The sequence below is a fragment of the Camelus dromedarius genome, chromosome 4 (genome assembly GCF_036321535.1).
Source record: "Camelus dromedarius isolate mCamDro1 chromosome 4, mCamDro1.pat, whole genome shotgun sequence".
Classification (NCBI taxonomy): Eukaryota; Metazoa; Chordata; class Mammalia; order Artiodactyla; family Camelidae; genus Camelus; species Camelus dromedarius.
This window is the reverse complement of record NC_087439.1, coordinates 64,449,153-64,475,839: the sequence shown is the minus strand read 5'-3', so window position 1 is coordinate 64,475,839 and position 26,687 is coordinate 64,449,153. Positions and strand designations below refer to the sequence as shown.

General features: G+C 38.4%; 1 protein-coding gene across 1 annotated transcript in view; it reads left to right on the top strand.

Moving 5' to 3' along the window:
* The window catches only part of CPS1 (carbamoyl-phosphate synthase 1), a 123,906-nt gene that overhangs the window by 81,134 nt on the left and 16,085 nt on the right, over positions 1-26,687 (top strand). Inside the window, exons 22-32 of the mRNA XM_010994790.3 lie at positions 2,826-2,967; positions 4,346-4,411; positions 4,862-4,925; positions 6,594-6,775; positions 12,896-13,090; positions 13,512-13,579; positions 15,265-15,340; positions 19,756-19,833; positions 22,862-22,969; positions 24,603-24,692; positions 26,044-26,214. Coding sequence (XP_010993092.3) covers positions 2,826-2,967; positions 4,346-4,411; positions 4,862-4,925; positions 6,594-6,775; positions 12,896-13,090; positions 13,512-13,579; positions 15,265-15,340; positions 19,756-19,833; positions 22,862-22,969; positions 24,603-24,692; positions 26,044-26,214 — 1,240 coding nt within the window. The remainder of the gene's footprint in view (positions 1-2,825; positions 2,968-4,345; positions 4,412-4,861; positions 4,926-6,593; positions 6,776-12,895; positions 13,091-13,511; positions 13,580-15,264; positions 15,341-19,755; positions 19,834-22,861; positions 22,970-24,602; positions 24,693-26,043; positions 26,215-26,687) is intronic.

Here is a 26,687-nt window from a genome sequence, read left to right as displayed (position 1 = left end):
TTGTCTCCATTTTTTTTTTTTTTTTTTTTTGCAAAACTAAAGGCAAACACCATAAATTTGGGTGTTTCAAGGGCCCTCAGGAGCTCAACAGTCACCCGCTGGGTAAAGCCTTTCTAGACTTCCCTAGTGGAACTTAAACCTTCCTCTGAGCCAATCTCCTCTCATACACATTTCTCTCATAGCACCTCTCACTGTGCTATCAGAGAAATGGCTTTTGTTTGCCTTCTGATATACTCTGACCTGCTTAAATGGAGAGATTTGATATTTTCTCTCTCCATCATTAAAATATGTAGGACAGTGCTCTGACACACAGAGCTTATCCACTAAGTGTTAAAGCACTGATGTAGGAAAAACGGTGAGTGTGGCCCCACCTTCACCATCTGCAATTTCCCACTAACTCTTTCAGACAACAAATCCTCAGTATGTTTCCTGTACCTGCCATGCCCATTGCTGCCTCAAATTACTGCAAATACGGTTGTTCCTGCCTACAGTACACCTGTCAGTCCCTTTTCTGTATAAACTTGCACTTGCTTTGTGGCTCTGTTCTCACCCCTCTTCTGTTCCAATATTTCTCAAGTACAACCACTCACATGATTATCTCTTTTCTCTGACCTCACATTGTACCATGTAGCTTAGCTCTCCATAAAATGTTTGGAATCACTCTTTACCACTGCATTGTCTCAAACATTGTTTTGTGTCTTCTTGAACAGCATTGTCTAGTAGAAATTTCTGTGATGATAAAATATTCTGTAATCTGCACCATCCCGTATGTGGCTATTAAGCACTAGAAATGTGACTAGTGAAAATGTGGCTCCAAATAATTTAAAGTGTTTAAAATTAATAAACATCTAAATTTAAATAGTCACGTGTGTGGTTACCATATTGAACAGCATAGTTCTAGAGCGTGCCGCACAGTGCTTGACACACAGTAAGTGACTAATAATGCCTAACAATAAGATTGTGTTCAAGAATTTGACAGGAAGATGTGTTGCTCAGGGAGAATGCTTATCAAATCCTTGGGAAGATTAAAAAATCAAATGGGAATAGAAAAAACGAAGTTAAATTCATCAGGAGGAATAATGGATTTGAGAGACAGAAGGGAATTTAAGCACCATAGAAAAAGCAAATTGACTGGGAAGAGCTGTAGCTTCAAAAATTCAAACTAACACTGATATCAGAAAGCCAGAGAAGTAGCTATTAAATACACCAGCTTGATTCTGTCATCTGAAAACTCAGAATATGAATTAATTAAATTAAGAGATTGGAGGATAGAATTAACAAACTGCAGTAGTCTTAACTACATTCTATTAGCAGAATTTCAATGATAATATTTTATGTATTATTAGATCTTCTAACACACTGTTACATTTTAACTTCATTGTATTGACTATCAAACTGTTATAATTGAATTTTATTGCTTGCAATAGCTTGGCTACAATTATTTCATTAGAGATTTTTTACAATAGTATTTAGTTCTTCTGTGCTTTGGCTTTTGGCAAATTATTTTGTGTACATTTTGAATTCTAGTTATAAACTGGTTTCAATAACTTCTTTGTCTTTTCTATAAAATAAAAAAGCTCTAGAGTTACAGTTTTCTTCATTCATGTGGTAAATATTTATTAAGTGCTGCTTGTGGACCAGACAGTGTGCTAGGCTTTGGAAAAGATCTGGCAAATGAGCCAAATGTATTCTTTGCCCTCATGAACTTGATTCTAGAAGAAAAAAAAAAAACTGTTGAATAAAAGCTAAGAAACATTACAAATACCAGGAGATGATGATATGCTACACAGTGTGGTTCCAGTCATGCCCTTAGTTCTAAACAAAAGAGTCAGTTAAGAGCCCAGGAAGACCTGTGTGGGTTAGGGCAGACTGAGAAAGCTTCGTGGATGAAACTTGGCTTTAGCTGACCCATGAAGCATGGCTGGGAGTTGGAGAGAACCTGGGTAGGTAACAGGAATACCAAAGGCATTCCAAGTGAGGGAAGTAACATGAATAAAGTCTACACTATGGAAATGATCATGAAGAGAGTGAGGAGATAAATCTAGCTAGAGTAGAAAATATAATCATTAAACTACAAAACTATCTTCCAACATAGACAGATATGTGATACTAGTAAATAGAGGCAGTTTATGGAGGGGATACCCATTCTGACGCAATATTGGGATACCCAGGTGAAGAAATTCTCAAAGCTCATAAGGACCTGGAGCATAGGTCAGATATTGAAGAAGAGTCTATGGATTTGGAGGTCTTCAACTAGTTATCCTACTTGAGTTGATGACCTTGACTAAATTTAGGAAGGAGAGAAAGCAGCCAGATGAAAGAAGGTAGCACAAGATAGAGCTTTGGAGAAAAAAACAGTAAGTGGGTGTTGTGAGTAATAAAGTAGGGTGAGAAACAACTTACTAGAAGCCAGAGGAAAACATCTTTTTAAAGAATGGAACATCAGAATGATCATATACTGACAGGTTGAGGAGATAAAATTAAGAATGGGCTCCTGAATTTAGTAAGAGGGAGGTCCCTGATTATTTTTGAAAGAGCAAATTCATTAAGACAGTAGGTTCAGAAACTACTTTTCAGGAAATAAGAAGAGAGAGGGTGCATGGTGTGAAAGTAGACAACTACACATTTGAGAAAGTGAGCATTGCAGATAATAGACTTCATAGAGGCTAGAAATGTAGTGGGTTATTTGTGTTTTTTTAAAAGATAGGAGATCTAAACATGTTGAAGATGGAAAGTAAGGAGCCTTGTGTGACTCTGAAGTTGAATAGTTCACTGCTTATTGTGTTTGGTCTCAGTGCGAATCGCTCTTTTTCATTAAATCCTAGTGAGTCCATTGCAGAAGAAACACTGAAAAATGCAAAGGAGATTGGGTTCTCAGACAAGCAAATTTCAAAATGCCTTGGGCTGACAGAGGCCCAGACAAGAGAGCTGAGGTTAAAGAAAAACATTCATCCTTGGGTTAAACAGGTAAAGGAGTTTTTCTTTCTTCTTAGGATTTCTTGTGTGAAATGTAGGCACCAACTCATAGAACCATTTTCAATAAAAATTGGGGTGGAATTCGAAAGTGACTCTACTTGTCCGATTGACACCTATGGTGTGACCTCTTTCATTCAGCACAGGATTGGTGTATGCTGAAAGGGAAAAGGATGAAGGGGCACTGAGAAATGAAGGGAAGACTGAGAACTTGGTTTTCTTGGCCTAAATGAAAACAAAAATCAAAATGACCTCTCCTCTAGTTTTTGACCCATGTGCAAAAATATCGGTAGTAAGAGAAATCCTTAGTGTAACAGAAGGACTTGAAGAGCCCTGGTGTAGTGGCTGACCCTCTTGAAAAGCACAGTTATCTGTTTTTGGCACTAACACTTTACAGGATAATACTTTATTTTAAGTGCCCCATCATTATGGTTCATTTAGTATTCATTGTGATAAGGTTGGGCATAATGAGCTCATCTAGTATTCATGACAATCACGCAAGAACTTGCATAGGTGCACCATTGTGTTTTTTTTTTTTTTTTTTTTGGCCTTTAGTAGAAGAGATGTCTTGGCTTAAAGTACCACCAGCTGGTTTTTGTCCTTTAAAATCATTGACTTTTCCCTGTGAGCTCAGGGGGCACATGCACACCCTTTGGTCTCAGGCTTGATGCTGAATATTTTGTATTCAGCAATTATTATCTTTCTCCCTCCTCACCTGTCTTACATTAGCTTGCCCTGTTGCCCAAATTCTTGCTCACTAAGCTGAGCTCCTGGCCCTTGAGAACTGAATTGATTCACTTTTTCCAAATATGTTCAATGAGATCTCGTCCCCTACCCCTCTTCCCCATGCTTTGCGATATTTATGTCATCCTATTGCTCAGTGCCATAGGTAACTTAAATCCTACGCATTAATTTGCAAACCAAAGACATCCTTACATATAGGTCATTTTGTCGTGATTTTTAGATGTTATTTGCAACTGCTTTAGACAGCTGGCTTTGTAAGTTTTCCTGGTAGCCAGTTGACTAGGACTACTTTGTTATGTTCATGAGAGGTACTATTGCAATGATCCAGTGATGCTCTGGAATGTGTATTGTCATTCACTGCTCAAGTGACAACAAGATTGTTTCATTGTCTTCTTCTTCCCTCTCACTGTCAGAATTAGAAAGCAATGGGATTGTACATACCTTTTTCTTGTTTTTATACTTGACAGTAAGAGACATAAAGGAATATGATGCAGAACAAAAAGAAATCCACAAGCATTCTTGAAAAACAATTATAACAAAGGGAGTAAAAATCCCTATCTATCTATCTATCTATCTATCTATCTATCTATCTATCATCTACTATCTATCTATTTATTTTCTGTTGCAGATTGATACACTGGCTGCAGAGTACCCCTCCGTAACAAACTACCTCTATGTTACCTACAATGGTCAGGTAGGAATGGCCAAATTTCTGTATGCAGAAAGCTCTAGATTTAGCTTTAGATGGAGGAATATGTATATTTTTGTGTCTTTGTTTATCTAGTGACCTTGATAATAAAAATGACATCATGTGGGTTGGATGTAATGGTGTGTTTCTGAACTCAATCTTTTAAGAACTGCCTTAAGATAATAAACTCAAACAAGTAAAAAAATAAAGATAATGGTTACATGAACATATAATTATGCTGTGTTCTTATGACGATTTAATTAGAAACATTGAATAATATTTTTATAAGTAGTGCTTGTGTAAGACTTTATACTTCTGGGTTCCCAGAGACTGACAGAGGAAGCATATCAATAAGAGGAAGAATGGGAAAGACATACTCAAAGACAGGACACATAGTTTAATTAGAGGGAAGAATAACACCACAATTTCCACATCTTTCACTTTTCTTCCCCTTAGGAGCATGATATCAATTTTGATGAACATGGAATGATGGTGCTGGGCTGTGGTCCTTATCACATAGGTAAAGTGATAACTTGTGTTTACACAGGACTTTACAGTTTATATACTACCTTTCACACATGTTAATTCCATTATTCTAAGAACTATGTAAAATAAATGCTGTCGTAATAAATATTTTACAAATCAGGAAACAGAGGTTCAGAGAGATGAAGCCCACATTTATGCAACTATTAAGTGGTAGAAGTGGGACTCAAGTGTGGGTCTCAGCTACACATTCCATCCCCTTTCATTTCACCATGCCACCCCTGTAACATTTTCATCTATATTTGCTCAAGAACTTTATACATTAGCCAGAAATTGTATTTGTAGATCTGATCTCTGGCCTCCCATATGACTTCTGTTGACATCAGATGCAAAGAGCAATTCTCATTGGTGCACAGGCAGAGTATTATGTAATTTAAAGTGTTCCCACCGGAAATTGTTATATTTCTTCTCCAGTCACTTGAATTATCTAACTCAGTCATTGAATATCTAACTTGATTCAATAATGAATCAAGGTCTATTACTCTTACAAAGTATATGTTTAAATAGACAATGATATTTTTCTACACATGTATTTAGTCTCTGCAAAGTTTTCTAATATGGAAATGATGGCATATGATTGAAATGTATATAGTTTTATTTTGTTTCTTTATCATAGCTTATTTTAGTTTTTACAATTAAGTGCTTCGGGATATGGTAGCCTACCAACTTTTGGTCAAATCTTGAAGTAGGCCAGAAGTGTTTATACCTTTGCCACTTTAGTTATCTTATGGCTAAGTGACCTAGACACCTTCACCAGGATCTACCCTTCTCTTCTCTAGACCTTTCTTCCTTCCACTTCAAATTTTACCTGATTTATACAACAGTTCTGCATTACTTTAGGGCCTGGAAAAGATTAGCAGAGCTAATAATCAAGTGTGTACTTAATTGATAGTGAGATTTAACATGTTACTATATTTGGATAAGTTATTATTCTGACAAGAATTTTTAGGAGACAAAATCCTAATGCAAAGGATTAGTACAAATCCTGGAACTTTCAGTTCTATGGCATCCCAGTAGAGGTGATATTTTGAGGCAGTTAGGCTATTATTATACTTCAGATTACTTCCTAGAAGGTCACTTACTCTGCATGGGGTGGCCTTGCCAAGCTTAAAAGGATATGCTTGGAAAGGCCAGGACTTTCCAATCAATCAAGATATGTCAGAGCTGCAAGGCACCTCAGGGATCATTGGGTTTGGCCCTCAGACAGCAGGGTAAGTGGGAGGACTGAAACAAGAACTCAAGTATTCTGATCACTAACTTAACTACTTTTGTGCACTGGAGGTCAATATGTTCACTTCGAGTTCCTTTTCAGTAAATGAGATTTTTTTTTTAAATCATTACCATTGTCTTCCATTAACTTTGAGGTTCTGAATGCTTCAAATATGAAGATTACGTCTTGCAGAATTTAGCATATAAAACAAGCCAACCTGGCATTGTTGTTTAATTACTCCCTGTTTTTCCTACTAATAATACAGTGTGCATCACAGAGCTGACATTTATATTTTGGAGTTTTAACAGTTGAACTGAAAGGCTAAAGGGTGTTAGCTCCCTTAGCCTGGACTGACTGGCAATATATTTCTGCTTCTCTTTGTGTTGTAACTTTATGCTTCTCTTCCCCGTTCCCCCAATCTCATTGTCTCCGCAGGCAGCAGTGTGGAATTTGATTGGTGTGCTGTCTCCAGTATCCGCACACTGCGTCAACTTGGCAAGAAGACAGTGGTGGTGAATTGCAACCCTGAGACCGTGAGCACAGACTTTGATGAGTGTGACAAACTATACTTTGAAGAGTTGTCTTTGGAGAGAATCCTAGACATCTACCATCAAGAGGTAAAAAAAAGAAAAGAATAAAGAAGAAAAAATATATGCAGTGCACACTTTATATACATGCATTCATGTATGTAGATTTATATTGCAGTTCCCCTTAGGAGAAAGAGCTGCATTGTCTAATTTAGTGGTGAAACTCTTAAAAAAAAAAAATCACCCCAGCCTGAGATTCTTGAGGCCCTGGCACAGAGAGATTATTTTTCATATAAAATTCACTTTTTCTTTCTAAGCGTTCCCACTGAAAATTCTTCTTGGTAAAAATGTACCAGACACATATTAACTCACACAAGGAAGCCCCAGTAAGTATTTTGCAAAGCGATTTAATTGGTCATCTTGACGTAACGATAAGCAGCCTCTCTCTAGTGCAGGTGCCGTTGTGGCTTAATGATGACCAGTTCCCGGAGGAGACAAGTCAGTCCTTCACAAAGGACCAGTTAATTCTTTGTGCCATCAGATGAGACCATTAGTCTTCAACTCCAGATCAATGAGTTCATTGTGAATGACTCTCGCGGTTGCCCTTCCACCTGCATTCCAGCACTATTGACTGTCTCCACTCACGTGATCGGAGGTTACAGTGTCTGTGGAGCAGGTTATCTCACCATTGAAAAATAACTACTTGAAATGTTTACAGAGTGTTGTTCAGTGGTTGTGCCTTTTGATGTCATTATACTTAGTTTCCTACTACAGAAAATCATCTTTCTGTGCAAAATATGGTCACTTAAGTAAAAAAAAATACTGACTTGGAGCCACAAGACTAAAATTCTTGACTTGAAAGTTTATTGTCTCGTACTAGTTACTTGTGTTTTCTGTACTTCATCTTTCGTTGTTGTTGGCGAATCACATGAGTGTGAAAATGTGCTACACTGCAGGTACTCTGAAGGTAATATGAGATTTGTGGCTGAGATCACATTGCCAAGTGTAAAAGGACAGTGCCAGAACAATGTGTTGCTTTTATTATTGTGAAGAAAAATAGACAAATTTAGGACTGATGTATCGTTATGATTTTCTATTTAGGCCTGGACTACGAATCTGTCAATATAATGAAACTAAACCATTAGGTAGAATATACACAATTTTTAGTTCTCTCTGTGACATGGTTTTTCTAATGATTTCTTTATTCCTTTTAAATACATAGGTGGGGATCAAAACGAGTGCATTCTGCAAATATTTCTTGAGCACATTTAAAAAATCAGATTCAGCAGAGTAAAGAGCTATAAAACCAGATCTCTGCCTTTAAGACATTAAAACCGGGACCCATGTTGTAATATGTGAAAAATTACATAATTGTTTTAAAAATATTAACAAGCATTACAAGCAAGAGCAGCAGGTATTTTACACGTAATTAATCATTTCCCCATGAAATGGTTTAAGGAAAGATGAAGAACTCCCTTGACTGCCTATGGATGCAATTATACATGGATGTTACTGAGGTTCTTTTACTATGACTGAATTCAGTGTGATAGAAAGAAATCAACTGGTCCTTTTTGAAGCTAATTGGCATTTATAGTGCTACTATACATAATAATATAATTTTAAATGTTACTTGGAGAGCGTAAGAACAATATGCTGTTGACACATTCTTTAGGCTATCCCACAGGAAATGTTATATACCATATGCACAGATCATACACACGTACATACACGTGTGTGTTTCCTTGTATAAGGTTGTTATGTGTCTTCTCTCAGCGGACTCTACAGGCATTGTCTTTCATAACTGGTGTCCCACGACCTTCAGGAGGCTGCCGTTATCCGACCTTGGATGCCCCTGGTGATGCTGAAGGCACTGAGGCATTCAGTAGTAAATTTGCAGAAAATTGGAAGCACATCTAAACTTATTTAAAAGCACACATTTGAGTTACTTAGAAGGGCAAAAGGCTCCCCGAAGGATACATAGCTACATGGGATGATAGAAAGTATGATGGGTCCCTTGGTCCGGGTCTCTTGGTCTAGTTCAGGACCAAGGCTGTTTCTATGGCATCAAAGAAGCACTGCTAAAGAAAACAGTAAGGGGAAATCAGAAAAGTGACATGGCCTGTGAGTAAAAGCAGGCTGCTTTGGAGGGAGGTCTTGATCAGAGGCTGAGTGAGAGAGGACGCTAGAAATGCTGAAGTCTCCTTCCCACTTGTTATTTTGTTCTAAATAGAGAGTGTTACAGGGATGTACCTCTTTGGCTGCTGACTTATTTTTTATACTTTATAAAAAGCAATCCCTTAAACTGAAGTCTTTTATTCCTTATGAGTGTGTTCATGAGTTCTGCTCCCTGAGAGGACATTTGAATTTTTATTTTATTTTTTGTGTGTATGAGTGTGGAAAAGAGTCAAGAAAGTGAGATGTTGGTGTCTGCCATCTACAAGGCTTTCATGGATGGTATTTTGCTAGTTCACAATTTTCTTAGGACACTCCTTACAAGGAAAGAGATGTTCTCAAATTATTTTGAGGTACATGAGTTGAAAATTATTATGTTGTTTATAGAAGTTCCAACACTGTGCTTCCCTTTTATTAGACCTATTGTTAGTTCTGCTTCCTGGGCATAATTATGCAATAATCTCTATAGTTACAACAATGAATAAGAATCACCCACAGACCCTGTATTAACTTCACATTTTCCCTTTCTTTCTTTGGAGATTCATGGTTTGAAAAGTTACATAAACAAACAACATTAATTTCCATTTACTTCCAAGCCCTTTTTCAGAACTATTTCTTATTTCTTTTAGTATGTGTTTATTAAAAAGCAAATTGAATCTAAAGATACCAGGCAACATATTTGACACTTTATGATGTCCCTGTCTGATTTGAGTCTGATTATGTAATTTTTCTTGCTTTTACAGTGACTTAATTTACTAGATCATACCCATAAAGATGTACTCTGACTAGTGATTTAATTCTACTTTTAACACCTAGTACTGTATATGTAGACAATAGTACCTCTGTACCACAACTTGAGTTAAGTGAATGAAGGAGTGACAGACATTAACTGGTGATATGCAAAACCTGTCACGGAATGCATGACTCTAAACTAGAATTAGGGCTCATTCCTCACATTTAGTTTAATTGTAATTAAATATATTCTCAAGATTCTGCCTGAAATGTTAAAAATGTTTTGATAAAATGTGAATTACTAAAATATAATGCATGATGCAGCCTCACTGGCAGATGTGTAAACAGTGGACGTTTCTAAGTTAGAGATAATACATGAAATTACAAAGGCCAGGAGCTACTTTTTGATGAGGTAAATGATATTTCTGTTAGTAAGACACATTTTCTTACATTAAATTCTGTCTATAATACAGCAGTTAGTTTGTCTATAAAAATAAGGGCTGACCAAAGTGATTCGTGTCTAAGAGAAATCGAGATGTTCTCAAATAAATTTGAAATATTTTCTTTTCGTTCTTCACTCCTAAAAACAAATTTGTGTTGTGATTTCAGCTTAAAGATTATTTCAGACAACTTTTTGTGTGGTGATAGCTCTGTGATACCAAGTTCAAAAACTAGGAAACTAAGTTGGGTAAAAATGCTACAAGCAAATCTAGGGAAGATCGGTGGTACTTTGGGACCCCAGTGGAATTATTTTAGGCCTAAAGTATTTAGAAATCTGTGAAACAAATCTGAATTTTAGAATTCTTTATTTCAGTAAGTCACTTGAAACTGTTTAAGTGTAAATGATTATGAAATAAAAGTAATTTATCTGAATGAGATACCAGGTTCTTTTCCCTAAGTCCCTGCAAGTTCTGTGCTTGGAGTCGGGGCCAATTTAAGATATGATTCTTCCACAAAACTCTCCTCTATTAACTTTATCCGACAAATATGTTCTATTCTACTGAATTCCCTTTGCTGTATGGGCAAAACCTGCACTAAACCATAACACCATTACTCTAAAACATTCCTATGGACGTGATTTGTCTTCCAAGCGATGGTCTTTATTTCTGGAGGTCAATGATGAATATAAGGCTTTGCAGGGAAAGTTTTTCTATCTACCGCTTTCCCAAAAGAATGTTTTAGAAATAGCTCTTCTATCCTCTTAACCTTCACCACCTTTGAAACCAGCCAGGAAATCAGCTTTAAAGATTTGGTATATTAGTTAAGCATAGCTGCTTTACAATATGTAGAATTGACTTCAAGTAACTCTGTTTGCTAGATAAGAAAAATGGGCAAATCCTTTCACCTTCACCAAGCCTCAGTTTCTTTAGCTGCAAAGTGGGGACAGTGACGACTGCCTCAGAGTGATACCATGAAGGTCAAAACATAGTCCAGAGTGTGGAGAAGGTACTTAATACATAGTAGCAGCTTATATTATTATTTTTTTGAGTTGCTAATTTATTGAAAAATAAAATTCAATTCCATAGGGTTATTTTAGAACATACTGATATATTTATTAATTAAAGGATTTTTATTAAACTTTAAGCTCCTCTTTAGTCCAATTGACTCATATTTGCTCCTAGGTGGCTACTTCCCCCTCAGTTTTAGAATTTATTTTGAAGTCTTTCACATAAGAGATTTTTTGTATATATTTAATTCAGGAATTAGGGGGTTTTTTGCCTCTAAAATCTTAACACTGCTAATAAACTAAAGAAAATATGCAAATAACATATTATTATAGTTAAGAGAATAATTCTTAGGAAAAGGTTTGCAGAAAATGGATACTGAACATAAATAATGGTAATAAAAGTAGCTTAAGTGTACCTATAAATATGCAGAAATGTGGATAATTATTTTCCATTCTGTTTACAACGTACTTAAGTACTCAATTGCAGGGTATTTGCTTAGGCAGTACACAATTTCTCTCATCAGAGAAATTAGTTTCATCCCTTTTAGAAATATTTCAGAATAATTTCAAATAATCACAAAATACATTTGGCACATGTCTTTTATTTTGGCAATTTTAGTATTCATTAGTAGGTCATTAAGGCAAACAAATTATGCCAAGATCAATGGCCTATCAGGTATTATAATATTTTGATATTAATAATAATGTCTTACTTATACACTTACATAACACCTTTAATGTTTATTATCTTATTTGATCTACACACATAGGAACCTTATGAAGTAGGCAGGTGTTATTATCCTAATTTTGCAGACAAGGAGATTGAATCTCAGGGAGAGTTTCACGGAGGTGACCAAGAAGGGACTTACAACTCCAAATCCAATTCTCCACCATCCTGCATTGGCTCACCCCCACCTCTATAACACTAGTCTTGAGAAAATTTGAGATTTGGTGGGCTTTAAAAAAAAAATCTTGGTGTTTTGATTGCTCATAGAAGGTTAAGGTTAAAGATTCAGGGACTGCTTGTAAGGCAAATAGTAAGGAAACAGGAACTAAAATCAGTGATGGGTATAGAAGACAACTGCCAAGGCAGCAATGAAGGAGAGAGAATGTCAAAATGAGAGGTAGGATTTAAACGGGACTTTAGGTATAGTTAGAGTTTAGAAAAGTGAAAGGAGAAGGGAGAAAGGATACAAGGCAAGGAGAGGCTGAGTGATGAGAAAGCTTGCTGGTGGGAATGCATGTAAGTGGGTACAGTGAGTAGGTAGTGTCCTGGGGCTGAGTAGAGTGATCATGGATAAGATCTGAAAGTCTTAGTGGCCCTGGTGGTACTGAGTTAACACTTTATCCTTCAGGCAAAGGCAACCTCTGGAGAACTCTGAGTATAGGAGTAACTTGGTGAAGCGATCTTACAGGTGATTGGTCTGAATGTGAAGTCCAGGGGTGGAAAGGAGCAGGAGAGGTGAATGTGACAAGGAGAGATCTGCATCCATTTCGGAAATTACAACAGTAGTTCAAGAATTGGTTATTATGTAAAGTGCGGGATGGAAATATTCATTGGCTTGATTTTCTTTTTCTAATTGCCACACACGTAGATGCCACACATTTATGTTCAGTTGTATGGAAGTCGTACATGGTAATCATGTATAGTCGTATGGGAGTCTTACAAAGATTTTAGCAGGTAAGTGCCTGGACAGTCAGAACTTGCTGTTTATCTCTGTGGCATAGCTTCATGTTACCCACTGATGGGAGTGATGGAAATGTCACCATCACATTCAGCATTTTCAGGAAGGAGATGGAGGCAGTATTAGCACAGTTGTACATCATCCAGTGGCTGATATTGAGGACATATTTTTCAGGCCTGTGGTGGTTGCATCATATCCGTTGGGGGCCAGATTCCAAACAACCTGGCAGTCCCCCTCTACAAGAACGGTGTCAAGATCATGGGCACGAGCCCTCTGCAGATCGACAGGGCTGAGGACCGCTCCATCTTCTCAGCTGTCTTGGATGAGCTGAAAGTGGCTCAGGCGCCCTGGAAAGCCGTTAACACTTTGGTAAGGAGAGAGACACCTGTCTGTTTTTAATGCTCCCTTTTGAAGAGCCATAACCTGAATGTTCACTACTGCAGATGTTAACTACAGGGCAGATAGAATGCACTATGCTTGGTGAATATACTTTCAAGTCGCTGTATTTCCATGATTGCAGTTAAATGCCGGTTATAAATTGATAGGAGTATTCTCATTAAGATTCAGACAATGAAAAGAACTTCAAACTATTTTTGAACTAGATTTGATATTTAGAATTAGAAACTAGAAATTTTATGTATTTCGATGTCCAATTTACATTTTAATGGTGTCTTTTGAGAGGAAGAATAAAAGGAGTTGGCTTACTACTTGTTCTAACAGTACCATTCTGCATTTTTATTGAATATTTTAAAACTATTCATACTTTTTTGTTGTTGTTTCTGTTAATTAGAATGAGGCATTGGAATTTGCGAAGTCTGTGGGCTACCCTTGCTTGTTGAGACCTTCTTATGTTTTGAGGTAATATATTGTTTTCTAAAACAATGATTTAAAAATCCAGAGATATAGAACTGCATTCTGTATGCTAATGGCATGAGGCTTTGTTGTGTAGTAATTTGTAAATCCATCAACAATCCCCACACCAGCACAGCCAGACTGAGGACCTGTGCACAGTTCTTCAGCTTAATGCTTTTCCTTCAGGGAGTAACAGTACAAAGCGTCTACAATCCATCCTGCATCTTAGAAGGAGGGGTTAGAGTATTTCCTTGCCAAACGGAGGGAGGGTAGTTTTACACTGGAGAAAAGGACCATTTGAAAAACAAAAAAAGAGAAAACAAAACAAATTTGGGGTATCTTTCGCCACCATCCATTTTCTAATACCCAGAAATGACAGCTTATCTTCGACTGTTGTTAGCACCTTCTGATGGTGCCTCTGGTTTGAGTGTTTAAGTTTTTGAAATCAGATTTTTTAATAAAAGAATTGTGATGTTGAAGGACATGGACAGTGAGGTTCTTTTGTAATAAACTTTGAAACTAAGTTCTGTTATCAAAGGAGAAGTTGTGACTTGTCACCTAGTCTCTTCAGATGTTACCACATGTAAGGAACTACTTCACTGAACAGGGGATAATGAGAGAAACATCATTTGCTGTGCACAATTTGAAAGTGTAAATGGAATTTGAGATAGGATCTTTTAAAATAATGAAAAATTTCAAATGAGGTGGAAAACTTTCCTTTTTATTTAAATGACATTTTGTGTAAACCACAGTCTAATAATACTACTTCTTTGAGGTGTTAATGTAAGTTAAACAGCATACAGACGTTTAAGGGAGAGTCGCAGAAAGCAGCTCTGACTACCATGCTTCCTCTCATGACTGCAATCCATGTCTTTGTTTTAGTTTCCTGTGATGTGAATTATCAACGTTATTATGCTGTAGCCTTCCTGTCTTAAATAAAGGAAGAAATTGAAAGCTCCTTATGCAGAAAATTTGTAATAGAGTAGAAAAAGAAGGGAAAATGCTACTTTTTAAAAGGAAGTGGAAAGTAATATTTTTCTTTATTTCTTCTCTTCCTTCTTTTCTCCCCATCCATCCCATTCTGAAAATGCCAAAATTCAGAGTAAATTGATTTCAGATAACATTCTTTCTCAAGAATTTGAAGGGACATACTTGAATACATTTCAGTCAGATACTGTACATTATATTCACAAGTATTACTTAAAAAAAAATGATTCTTTTGTAACCCAGCTGAGGTAATAGAATGACCTGCTTTGACAGTATACCTGTGGGTTAAGATCAGCTATTGGTAATAATCACTGAAGAAATAAGTTTAGAGAAACTAGGTTCTAGAATAAATCCTTTTAAGGTTGGAGTGTTACCTGGAACCAGTAGAGAGTTAAAACAGTAAATCAGAAAGGGTGAATCTTGGGGACGTGCCATCTCTAAGAGCTACCATGATTCTTCTTAGGCATTGTCACAGGTCTCATACCTTCCTCATCCCCATCTTGGGGGATTATTTTTTTTTTACTTTGGTTGATTATCCCATTGATTACATAAAGTCTCAGTTTAGAAAAAGGCACCTCCTTTCTTAGCCCAGACTGGAATTAGAGGTTGCCTGGAATTCTTCTGAGAAACAATAATATCTAGCATGCTTTACTTCTGAAGTGGTAAAAGAAACTGACCTCTTTTTTTCCCTCTTCCTTACCCAGTGGGTCTGCCATGAATGTGGTTTTCTCCGAGGATGAGATGAAAAAATTCCTAGAGGAGGCCACTAGAGTCTCGCAGGTAGTGTCCAATTTCCTTTGGATTATTTTTACCTCTTCTGTTAATTGCTACCTTATTTTATATGCTGTATTTCTTTGTACAAGATGTTGTTAAGACAATTTTTCTTTTTTCTTCTACCCACTATTCTCCTACATATGGGAACGAGAAAACACAAATGCATTTAATTATATTTAGATCCTTAGGGTTAGTGGAAGAAGAGGAAGACCAGTGCATATTTGGTCAGAACAGAGATGTATATGATTTTCTTCTTCAGGGGCAAGGCTGGCTAAGCGTCCTTATCTGTTCATGAGTTAGATGCTGGTCAAGTTGTCCCTGAGATTCCTAGCCTCCCATTCTCATCATGAAACGGTGAAGGCTCCCCTGACTTTGAATTCTCACACCTGGAGAGACTTTCTTAGCCTTGGTCAACTCCACAACTTTAATAGTAAATCCCTTCACTCACCTATTGATTTTTTTTTCATTTTAGTACATTCTATTTGTAAGTTAATAAAAATGTTTATAATATTGTGGTCTCTCAACCACCTTCCTCCGCTGCCCCCAGCTTTTACTTTCTCCTTCGGCATTACCTCAGTGTGATCCATTTAAGATTCACCCAGTGGGGTTATTGATCTGCAAACCTTGAGCTGTAGAGGATGAAAGTAATGTTTTCTTTTAAAAAGCATTCAAAAGCTAGTTGGGGCTTAAAAAAGAAGGAGAGAGAAAGAGAAAGCACATCTCGTATAGAAGAGTTTGATGTTAGGCAAGTGGAATTCGGAGGGAGCCGAGGAGTGAAATCAGAGGCATTTCAAAGAGGATTGAAGGGTATGGATTGTCCCTGCACATATAACGCTGGACCTCCATTCTGTGTGGTAGTTGTCCCCCAAGGAAATTTGGTCAGTGAAGAAAGTGGATGAGAATAAACTCCGAGAAGAGACAGGAAGTATAAAAAAAGAAGCCAAGTGGAGTTTGAACTCACTTTTGTGTACAAGTCAGAAAATGGAGGAAGGAATCTGTCCAATGGACTAGTTTTCGTTAATGTGCTCTGGAGTGAGACACCGACTGTCCTCTTCTCTGTTTTATTTGCTGCCGGGTGTCCTGCCCACTCTCCTCCCGAGAAACCAGCAGCTGGACATAGCTGGTCTCACGTGAGGGCTGAGGCAGGTGTTCTCTCCATCCTGTTTGCAACCCTGGTTCTCACCGAGCCTCTACTTTAAATATTTTTTCTGCTATCATATGGACAAAACCTTTACAGGGCCAAAGGTTTGTAACAGAGATGTTCTGATTGAGTACTTCTGATTCAAGTCTCTCCATCAAACTGCAACAGAATCTGGGCTTCTCAATTCAGTGAACCTAGAGTAAAACCAGTCCCCATCAATCATCTATTTATGTGTTCATTCATATTTAGCACCTGCTGTATAATGGCATTTTTCTCAGGATCAGGGGTCAGTCTCACGAAAAGACAGTTTCTGCTCTGACAGAGGACCCTTTACTAGGACCATCAGACATCAAATAATTATAATATGATGAGCATTGCAATTGAGAAAATACATGAAGTTGAGGGAGAGTGTAAAAGGTTTGGAATCCAGTTCCTGAAGAAGGGACTTTTAAATTGATTCAAAATGGTTGGTTCAGAGTTAAAAGGTTTATATCCTGAGTGTGAGTAGGAAGAAAGAGCAGCATACGTGAAGGCCGGAAACTGAGAAAGACCATGGGGTTTCTAGAAACTGATAAAGCACCCACTTAACATGGCTACAGGGGGAGTGCTGATTATAATGATGGTGGAGTAGAAATAAAGTCTTTCTTTGTCAGTCATTGTACTAAGTTTGGATTTCAGTCATATTTTCTGAATACTGAATCACTATGCTGTACACCTGAAACTAACACAGTATTGTAAATCAACTATACTTCAAATTAAAAAAAAAGAGCAATTAGAAGTAAAAAAAAGGGAAAAGCTTGCTCTGCTATAATACAGAGAGTGACATCTGGGACAAGACTGAATTCATGGAAAGAGGTTACGGGGCTGTCAGGTAGCTCAAGGTAGAGATGACAGTGCCTTGAATCAGAGTAATGATAGTAACGATGGATTCTAGAAATACCGAGAACGTGCACTGAGGATGTGAATGGATGGAGACAGAGGGTGAAAGAGGATAAAGGATGATTCCTGCATTTCTGCCTTCAACTAGATGGACAGTGATACCATTTATTGAAACAAGGCACATTGAAGGGGAAGTTTTAAAGGGGAAATTATATATTATTTAATTTTTGACCTTTCAAATATGAGGTGCTTGTGAAGAGTTCAAGTAAAGATTCTTTGAAAGTAAAGGATTATATAGATTTAGAATTGAAGATCCAGATCATGGCTAAAGATAGAGATATAAATATAGATTTGGAAATCAATAGCTTATCATTTTAATTGAAGCTTTGAGAATGGAAGTAATCACCAGGAAGAGGGCGTAGAGGCAAGGTGAAGAGTTAAGACAGAGATGAGAGGAAGCCTGGCATTAAGGGCTGAGTAGAGAAGAAAGAGCCATGAAGGCGCCTAGAAAGAGGCATGAAAATGTGGTTCATGGGCCAAAGGAAGAAAATACTTTAAAAAGGCTAACCATGGACAACGTTGCTGAAAGAGGGAACTTTAGTAAGAAGTTTTCTTCCTCCACATTGTCAGGATGATTTCATAAATTTGTTCAATTGACCAGGATGGCAGATGCGGTCCTCGCCCCATTCAGATCCCTTTACCTGTGGGATTGCCCATCCCCCACCTGCTGTGGTAGCTGGTAACACCCCCCTAGCTGCACTTCTGCTCAGGATAACTGTTCTCAGTCAAAGGGGAGCCTCAACCACGAGGCAAGATCCCTCACCTCATCACCACCCTCAAAACCCTGGACAGTGACTGACCTTTGCCTCAAGATGGGACTTTCTCTGTGCTGCAACTCATGCTCCAGAGCTCCCTGTAGGGTTAGGCTGAATCCAGTCCCCACTGAGACCACGAATGTAGTAACCCGTTCCAGCTGCCCAGTCTTGCTTCTCTCACTCCCTCGATAAATCACTTGAACAAAAATATCCCTTAGGCTTGGCTAGAGAAATTGACTAAGACAGCTGATAAATTTTATCTTTTTTTTTTTCAAGTTATATCCTTATCATCATAATACAGAGAAAAATTCCTGCATAGGTCTTAACACAGCTCTATGAGGCCTGCCAATAGTAAATATCCAATATTTTTAAAAGAGGGAACAGAGATGAAAAAACTTTTTTTTTTTTTGCCTATCAAGTAGGTTTTTGAAGAAAAGGAAGTGGGGAGATTTTCCTCATTTGGTAATAAATTTTAGGAAGAGAGCAGCCTGTTTGTGGCATAAAACTGGTTATTTTGAATTTTTCACAAAATTCAGTTCTATTTAAAGCATTCTGTTAAAGGAGATGAGATATATACATTGAATACATAGGCAGAGAATGATGAGCTCCCTGATAGTGGTGAAAAGGGGCTGGTGTTTAGAAGAAAAAGAGATGTTCAGAGAAGGCTTCAGGGAGGAGGTGGCATTGGAGCTAGGCCTTGAAGGATGGGTTGAAATGTAAACGATGACGGTGAGGAGAGAGGTGGAGTGCATTTGGGAAGGAGAGGCATGGAGACAGGGAGAGGCAGCGTTTGGTAAGAGAACAGCAGTGGTGCAGGTTGCCGGTCCCTGGGGCACAGAGGAGGAGAGATGCCTCAATCCTGGAGGTCTTCGTTCAGCCTCTCCATTTAGTCTGGAAAAAGCAAGCAGTGGTCGGGTTGTGGAGGGCATTGCAGCGTGTCATGAAGGAACTGAGTGCGGGAAGAAATTAAAGAATGATAAGGGGTCTGAAATAGCTGAGAAAAGAAGACATTTTAAGATGAATAAAGAGAAGTGATTTTGCAGTTGCAAAAGTCATACTTCAGAAGTTTAAGGCATGTCGGTTCCAGGTAAAGGATTCCATCTTTGCCTAAGAAAACTGAAACAAGATGCTGCTCTCCTAAGTTCTTCCACAATCTCAAATAGAGACTGATTGAAAGGCTTGAGAAAGATAAAAATAGGAAGAGAGAAAAAGCTTGAGCTAATACTAATCTATAATTATAAATAAAACAGAGGTTTATCATTCTGGCCAGAAAAGGACCCTCATTCTGCCCTCTCCTTAGCCTCCCCCTTTCTCTAACTCACCTAGAAGTCTGTATTTAAAATTTCAACACTCATGTTCAATTCACTGAGTACTCAAATTTGGAGAAAGACCCTCTTCCTCACCGTAAGCAAAGAATGACCTTGCTCTTATGAAACAAATTGGCTAATGAGTATGTGTAGTTTGTTTAGCATTAAGTTTTTCCCCCCAAGTATTGCCCTGGTATTTACTTAAGATACACGATTTATTTGACACTATACATGTGATTTCAGCTAAAGGTTCTGCCCCTCTGTCTTCCTTGGTGACAGGAACACCCAGTGGTGCTGACGAAATTTATTGAGGGGGCTCGGGAAGTGGAAATGGACGCTGTTGGCAAAGACGGAAGAGTAAGTGCCTTATCCTCCACCTCCCCCGTCCCTGCCTTCCCATCAGAATTTTTTTTTTTCCTGGCAATTTTGAAACATAATGCAGGTCAATGTTCATGATTTCTACAAAACAGGTCTCTAATAATAGTGGGGACAAGCTGCTCAGTCCAAAAAAAATGTTCAGATTCACTGACAATTCCGTTGATGTGTCATGGGTATCATATCTTCTGTGTTTCATACTGCTAGAATTTCTCTTTGATGATATTCAAAATTAATTATCATCCTGTGCTCATTCTTTTTGAATAGATTTTCGCTCTCATTTTCTTTTGTCTGTGGGTTTCCTTTTATGTTTCAATGGATATTATAAAAACACCCAATACTTTTCTTTCTGAAGTTCCTAAATGAATCCCTACTTTTTCTTCTCTCTTGATTTTTCGTCCTCCCCCTTTTTATTTATTATTGGTTAATAAAGGTAAAATTAAACAGAGGAGGGCGGATAAGGGTAATAATAACATACAACTGGCTTACCACACCATATCTTGTATTGCTAATACAAAGAACACCTCCGCCTTCAGGGAGAAATGAAAACATGAAGAATGCTTTCCTTTAGTTTTCACGTTGTGCTAACAAGGCATTTATGATTTATCTTGAATGACAGGAAGTTGTATTTTAGGGAGTCTGCATCATTTTGTTTGCTTTAAGGTAAAATCAAAAGTTGGCCTTCCTTTTCTACTTCGTACTCTATTGAAAATGTTAAGTAATGTTTTGTTTGTTTTATTCTGTATTTATTTATTTATGTTTTTATCTTCTAGATTAACAATTTAAAGTAGAGTTTTTTAAAATATATATGTATATATACATCTGTGTATATGTATATAATAATGACAACTTCTTACCACAGAATCATATACTCTAGAGTTTAAACACCCCTAGAAATTGTTTATTTCAACCCCATACACCCCAAGGATGAGGATTTTCTTCAGCATCCCTGGAAAGCGGTCACTTGCTCTCTGTTTAACCCTTTTGGTTATACAGAACAGAGACAGTTGTAGGATTACATATATATTTGTTTATTTTTGTTCCTTGCCTTTACTTCTGGGACATCTCACATATTCCTTCTCTTGAACTAAGGTCTGCTTCCCTAGAATTTTCATCCCTGACCTCCTGGCCTCCAGAGTTATAGAGCATATGCTTAATCTTTTCCTCTTTTTTTTTTTTTTTTTTTTTTAACGTTTTGTGTATTTGAGACTGAGATACAAAATAAAAGGAATGTGATCATACCAATGTGGAATTGATGTAAGGCTGGCCTACACACATTTGTGTGTTTTAAAATACTGTGCTGGTGAAGTAATGCTGGTCTGTTGGCCTGATCTGGCTCCAGCTTGCTAGGACGTGCTCTTGCCCTAAGCATCTCTTAGGCATCAACCACTGTTTACCATCCTGGACCCCTTCTCTTGGAAGTGTTCCAGGTTATTCACAGAATTTTCAAACAGTCACACTCAGAAATGGACATAGTACTTCAGACGTATAACTTTTTCAGAGCTCAGTGGGACCGTTGTCTCCCCATTTCCAGACAGTATAAAAAAGTCTGAGTGCTTACTCTGCCCTAAATACCGTGCCGGGCACTGTATATGTGTTCTCTTTCATCTTTACAGACATTCTTTGAGGCAGATACTATTGTTGTTTCTATCCTATCAGAAACCAAGGCTGAGCAGATGAAGTACCTTGCCCAGGCCACAGAACTCTTAAGTGGCTGGTGTACTGAGACTCACATGTCACTATGCTTTAAGTCATCCATAAATCTGATAAACAATCTTCTCTGTAATTTATTTAAGTCTTTTACAGTCACCCAATTATTCTCCCCCATCTCAGCTTTATCATTTCCCAAAGACACACATACTATTAACATTCTGGTTATAGTGATTGAGGCCATAAACTTTGCAATCTGACAGGTAAGAGTTCAAAATCCTGACCTGGTCACATAGTAGTCACATGTACTTGGGTTATTTATTTCTATATTGCCTTGGTTTTCTTATCTCTAAAAGAGGACAAGAATATCTTCCTCTTGCTTCCCTCTTGTCTCAAATTTCAATTTAAAGATCTCTTGATCTTTTGAGCTTAAGTTCTCTTTCTGATCCACTTCAGTTATAACATTTATCTAGCTAAATATTCACCTCTCCATCTTTTCTTTTCCAGAGCCTAAAACTTAACCTAGAAAGGAAAGATAAAGATATCTTCAGTGCTTCCCCAATGCTTTAGTTTCCTCTTCATTCTCAAAAGTCAATATGAGTTGACTTAGTTGTCTTCTTGTCCTGTTATTTATACCTATTCTAATCAATGCAAGAGGGAGGTAAGCTCTCAAGACACTCTCAGCTGCCCCTTGAGGTGATCTGTCACTGCACAGGGCTTGGTGAGGCTCCATGGCAGCTCTTTCTAGTCCTCTCATCAGGGACTTAGCAGAGAAACTAATCAATGCTGGAGGCATCTGTTAGAATCAAGGGAGTGCACGAGGCAGTAGCTTCACTGAAGTAAGCCCCTGATGTCGACTGAAATAAATGGGCAACCTAGAAGTTGAGAGTTATGTTTTATTTGGCGGGAGGACTCGAGCCTGGATGACAGCCTCTCAGATGCTCTGAGGGACTTCTCCCAAGAGGTGGGGCAGGAGCTAGGATATATAGGAGCTTTACAACAAGGACCAGGTAGTTGGAACAATAAAAGATTACTTGTTATCTAAAGAAAACCAGGCATCTCAAGTTAAAGAATTTAGTGCTTTTCTGTGTATGGGAGGGAGCAAACATTTGGGCTCATTGAATTCATTCCTTTGACAAGCATCTAGCTATCTAGGGCTATATTGTCCTTTATTATTCTGAGTCCCCTCAGGGTGCACCATTGTGAGTGGCCACAGAGGCTGGGCTGCAGGCTAGTCTTCAATGGGGGGTGGTGGCAGCCGCTGATGACTTGATGGTTTCAGCATTCTTTGTTTACTGATATGGCTTGCAGTATTTTTCGTTCACACTGACAACTCTTTCTGAAATCTTCTTTTGACCAGGTTATCTCCCATGCCATCTCTGAACACGTGGAAGATGCAGGCGTCCACTCGGGAGATGCTACTCTGATGCTGCCCACACAAACCATCAGCCAAGGAGCTATTGAAAAGGTCATCATTTATAAATAAAAGTGAAAGGGGAAAGACAGAGATTAAAAAAATAATTTAACTAGGTAGCAGTGTAGGACATGCGCTAGGTGAAATTTAATTATGAGGGGAACTTCCTTGCTCTGAGTCTGCTGGGTATTTTAAAAGTAACAATTTCCTTCACTAATCTTTAGAGCCCATTTGGTTGCCTACTAGCGCGGTGGCTCTCTAACTTCAGTGTGCGTCATAACCATCCGAGGAACTTGTTAAAACACAGGTTTCAGACTCCATCCCCAGTTTCTGATTCTGTCGTTCTAAGTGGAGCCACAGAATTTGCCTTTTTAACAAGTCCTCATGTGATCCTGTTGCCGCCCATCTGGGGACCACATCTGGATATCTGCTGCGGCAGATGATTCTAGTGTTTGAGAGCCAATTACAGGTGAACAGCATCTAAAGCCATGCTTCTCAGTTAGAAGCAGGTGTGCAGCAGTCCCATGAGAACCTTCTGGAACAGACGCTTTCACTGTCTGCCCTTACCCTCACCTCAAACAGCACTTTATGCTTCTTTCAATCCCTCTTTTGGAACCACTGCCTTAGAGGCTTTTCCAGGAATGATGACTCTGCTTCAGTACTCAGTATGCACTGCTCGGTGTCATCTTAGAGACAATTATCTTAAATAACTCTTGGGGATGTTCCTTTAGTGTGCAGGTATATGAGGTTAGGCTTAGCTTTTTCGGTGAGACTTCGCAGTAATCCTGCCATTGGAATCTAGGCAGGCCTGTCTGACTAGCTGTGCAGTGGGCTGGATTCTGAAGTTTTAGAATGTGAAGCAGTAATCTGGTTTGTAGCACCAGCAGCATAGAAGAACAACATCCCAGAATTTCAAATGTGCTTCAGTGCTTCATATCAGGGTAAATGACCTTGAGAACTCAGATTTCTCCAGGTCTCTCAGAGCTGCGTGCCCATGGACTCTACTTCCTTTTATAACTGATTAAGTTACTGAACCACTTTTGTGAGAGTATTGTGAAAACCTCCTGATTCTAGAAGTCAGTGCCCTCTCTTTGCATGAGTACCTTCCGGCCCTGGTTGGAGGCAGGAATTCCTCTGTGTGACACGCAGAGCCTCCCCACAAGGATATATGTTTCCTTCTGACCATAATACCTACCCTTGTAGAGTCCAGGGCAAAAGCAAAGCACATAAAAGAAATCTCTCTGGTCTCTTTGCAGCACCATGTAATTTCAGGGCCTGCACTCCTCAGCAGGGGCGTCGTTAGATAGAGTTTGGACTACAGCTTTTGGTTCCGAAACAATAGACTGAAAGGATTCTATTTAGCCCTCGAAGTAAAACCAGTGTCTATAATTGTAGGTAGATAGCTACATTTGGCAGAAAGATAATCCTGTAAGATTATTTGTTCTTTTCTCTGCTATCCTGTTGTAAATATTTAGTGCATATAGTACAAATATTACTTTGTTAATAGCTTATTTTGTTAACAGAAGAATGGATTCTATTATTATTACTATTACTATTAGTATTATTATGATTAGTGGAGATGTAGCTCTCTGTAAAGAGAAATTAAAGACATCTAATTAAGGTGCTGCACTTTGTTTTTAAACTAACGAATGTTCTTTAGCTCTGTATCATTGTCCTTTTAATCTAGGTGAAGGATGCTACCCGAAAAATCGCAAAGGCTTTTGCCATCTCTGGCCCATTCAATGTCCAGTTTCTTGTCAAAGGAAACAATGTCTTGGTAAGAAATGCCACAATGTTTGAGAAGACACCACTGCTGTGTTAGGTGGTGCTGGTTTGTGTCCCTTCGGTAATCTGTGTGAACACAGTGGCAGAGCATCTGAGAGCCCTGCAGGTGACTGTGTCTGAGAATGGCGTGCTGTGCAGCATACAACACCTGCCTCGTTTGAAGCACAGGCTCTTGGTGGCACTGACATGTCGGTCTCAGCTTTGTAAAGCGCTCTGATCCACTGCACGGAAGATCACTGTCTGCCACCTACAGTATAGTATGGATGGATGCAGCGACTGTGATTAAGTAATCTGAGCATGTAGAACAGTCATAAATTATATGCACTGAAGTTTTGCTTCACTCCTTTCTCTGAAAAGAAAGCTGTTTGGATACATTTACAAAAAAAAATGTTAAGTCAATGAAGTTAGTCTTAATTAATTTAGTCTACTTAATGTAACCAATTAGTAACCAATGCTGATTCATCACCTACTAGGCAAAGTCATAAGTTGGCTAAAAGGTGTACAGAACACAGTCTCTGCTCAAGACTCTCAGCTTAGTGAGGACTAGGGAGAAGACGAGTTTGTAGATAACTATAACACAAGTCAAATAGCTGCTAGAAGGGATGGACAGATAAAGTGGTGTTGGAGTCATGGGCTACAGAGAGCTTGTTTGCTAGCATGTGTGTGTGTGTGTCTGTGCGCAGGTGTGTTCACGAGCATGTATTTGAGTGTCATATGCCGGGTTTGGGGTGCATCATAAAAGACTTCAAAGAAGACTCTGAAATTTTAGCTGTGTCTTAAAGGATAGCTAGGATTTCGATAAGACGGGAAGATAGAGAGGACAGTACACATTACAACGTCTGTGAGAAAATTTGGCACATTTTAAGAGGTAGTGACTTGTTCAGTTCAGCAAGGCCATCTTTCTAGGGAAATCATGGAAGGTGAAAGAAAGAAAGACTGGGATCAGGAAGGTAGTACAAGAGAACACAGAGGGGTTCACCGAGGCAAGAGGAGGGAAGGCTTTCAAGAACTAGACTTTCGTCTGATGTTTAGTAGAAATCTGCTGGAGGCTTTGCAGTAACGATGCGGCTTTATCTGAATTCTGTGTTGAAGTAAGTCTGTCAGCAACGTGTGGGGATGGAATTGTGAATAGGGGATGGGAGAAAAGTTAGAATTCAAAGATACTGACTGAAAGGAAACCAAGTTAGCAGGTGTCAAGCAGCGGGAAGGAAAAGAAGAGGCTGGTGACACAAGCGCTGGGACCCAGCCAGTAACAGCAGGAACCCAAGGGGCAGGGAGCATATTAATGTCGTCGCTGGCTCTCACCGTCCTTTCTCCTCTGTTGAATTTTGTTACCTCTCCAGGTGATTGAGTGTAACCTGAGAGCTTCTCGATCCTTCCCCTTTGTTTCCAAGACACTTGGGGTAGACTTCATTGATGTGGCCACCAAGGTGATGATTGGAGAGAACGTTGATGAGAAACCCCTTCCAACACTGGAGCACCCCATAATTCCTGCTGACTATGTTGCAATTAAGGTAACATTTTCAAAAATCTATTAGTCATTGTTCAAGTTCCCAAGAAATTAAAAGAAAGATTTTCATCAAAAATAATCTTGATATTTTATGAACCTTCTAACTGAAGTGCTAGACTAGAGGCTTATGATGTTTACTTTGAATAATACAATGTAGTTGCTCTACAGGCAGCTTTATGTGTACTATTGTGCATTTCAAAAAATTTTAAAAGTATTTAGAATGTAATAACTTCAAAACCAACTAGCTGAGTAAAATATAAACTACATTTATGCAGCTGATGCATAACGGTGCCAGTTTAGTTGGTAAACAGAGATTCTGGATATATTTTCTTAGGATAAGGCTTGAATTGTGCCAGGACTTCAGGAATGCATGAATCTTGTAAAAGTGTTACCCTACAGTGGTGGTTAAATTTTTACTGCCTTGGCTACTTTGCTTAGTTCCCAGTGCATATAAGTTATATTTACATTATACTGTAG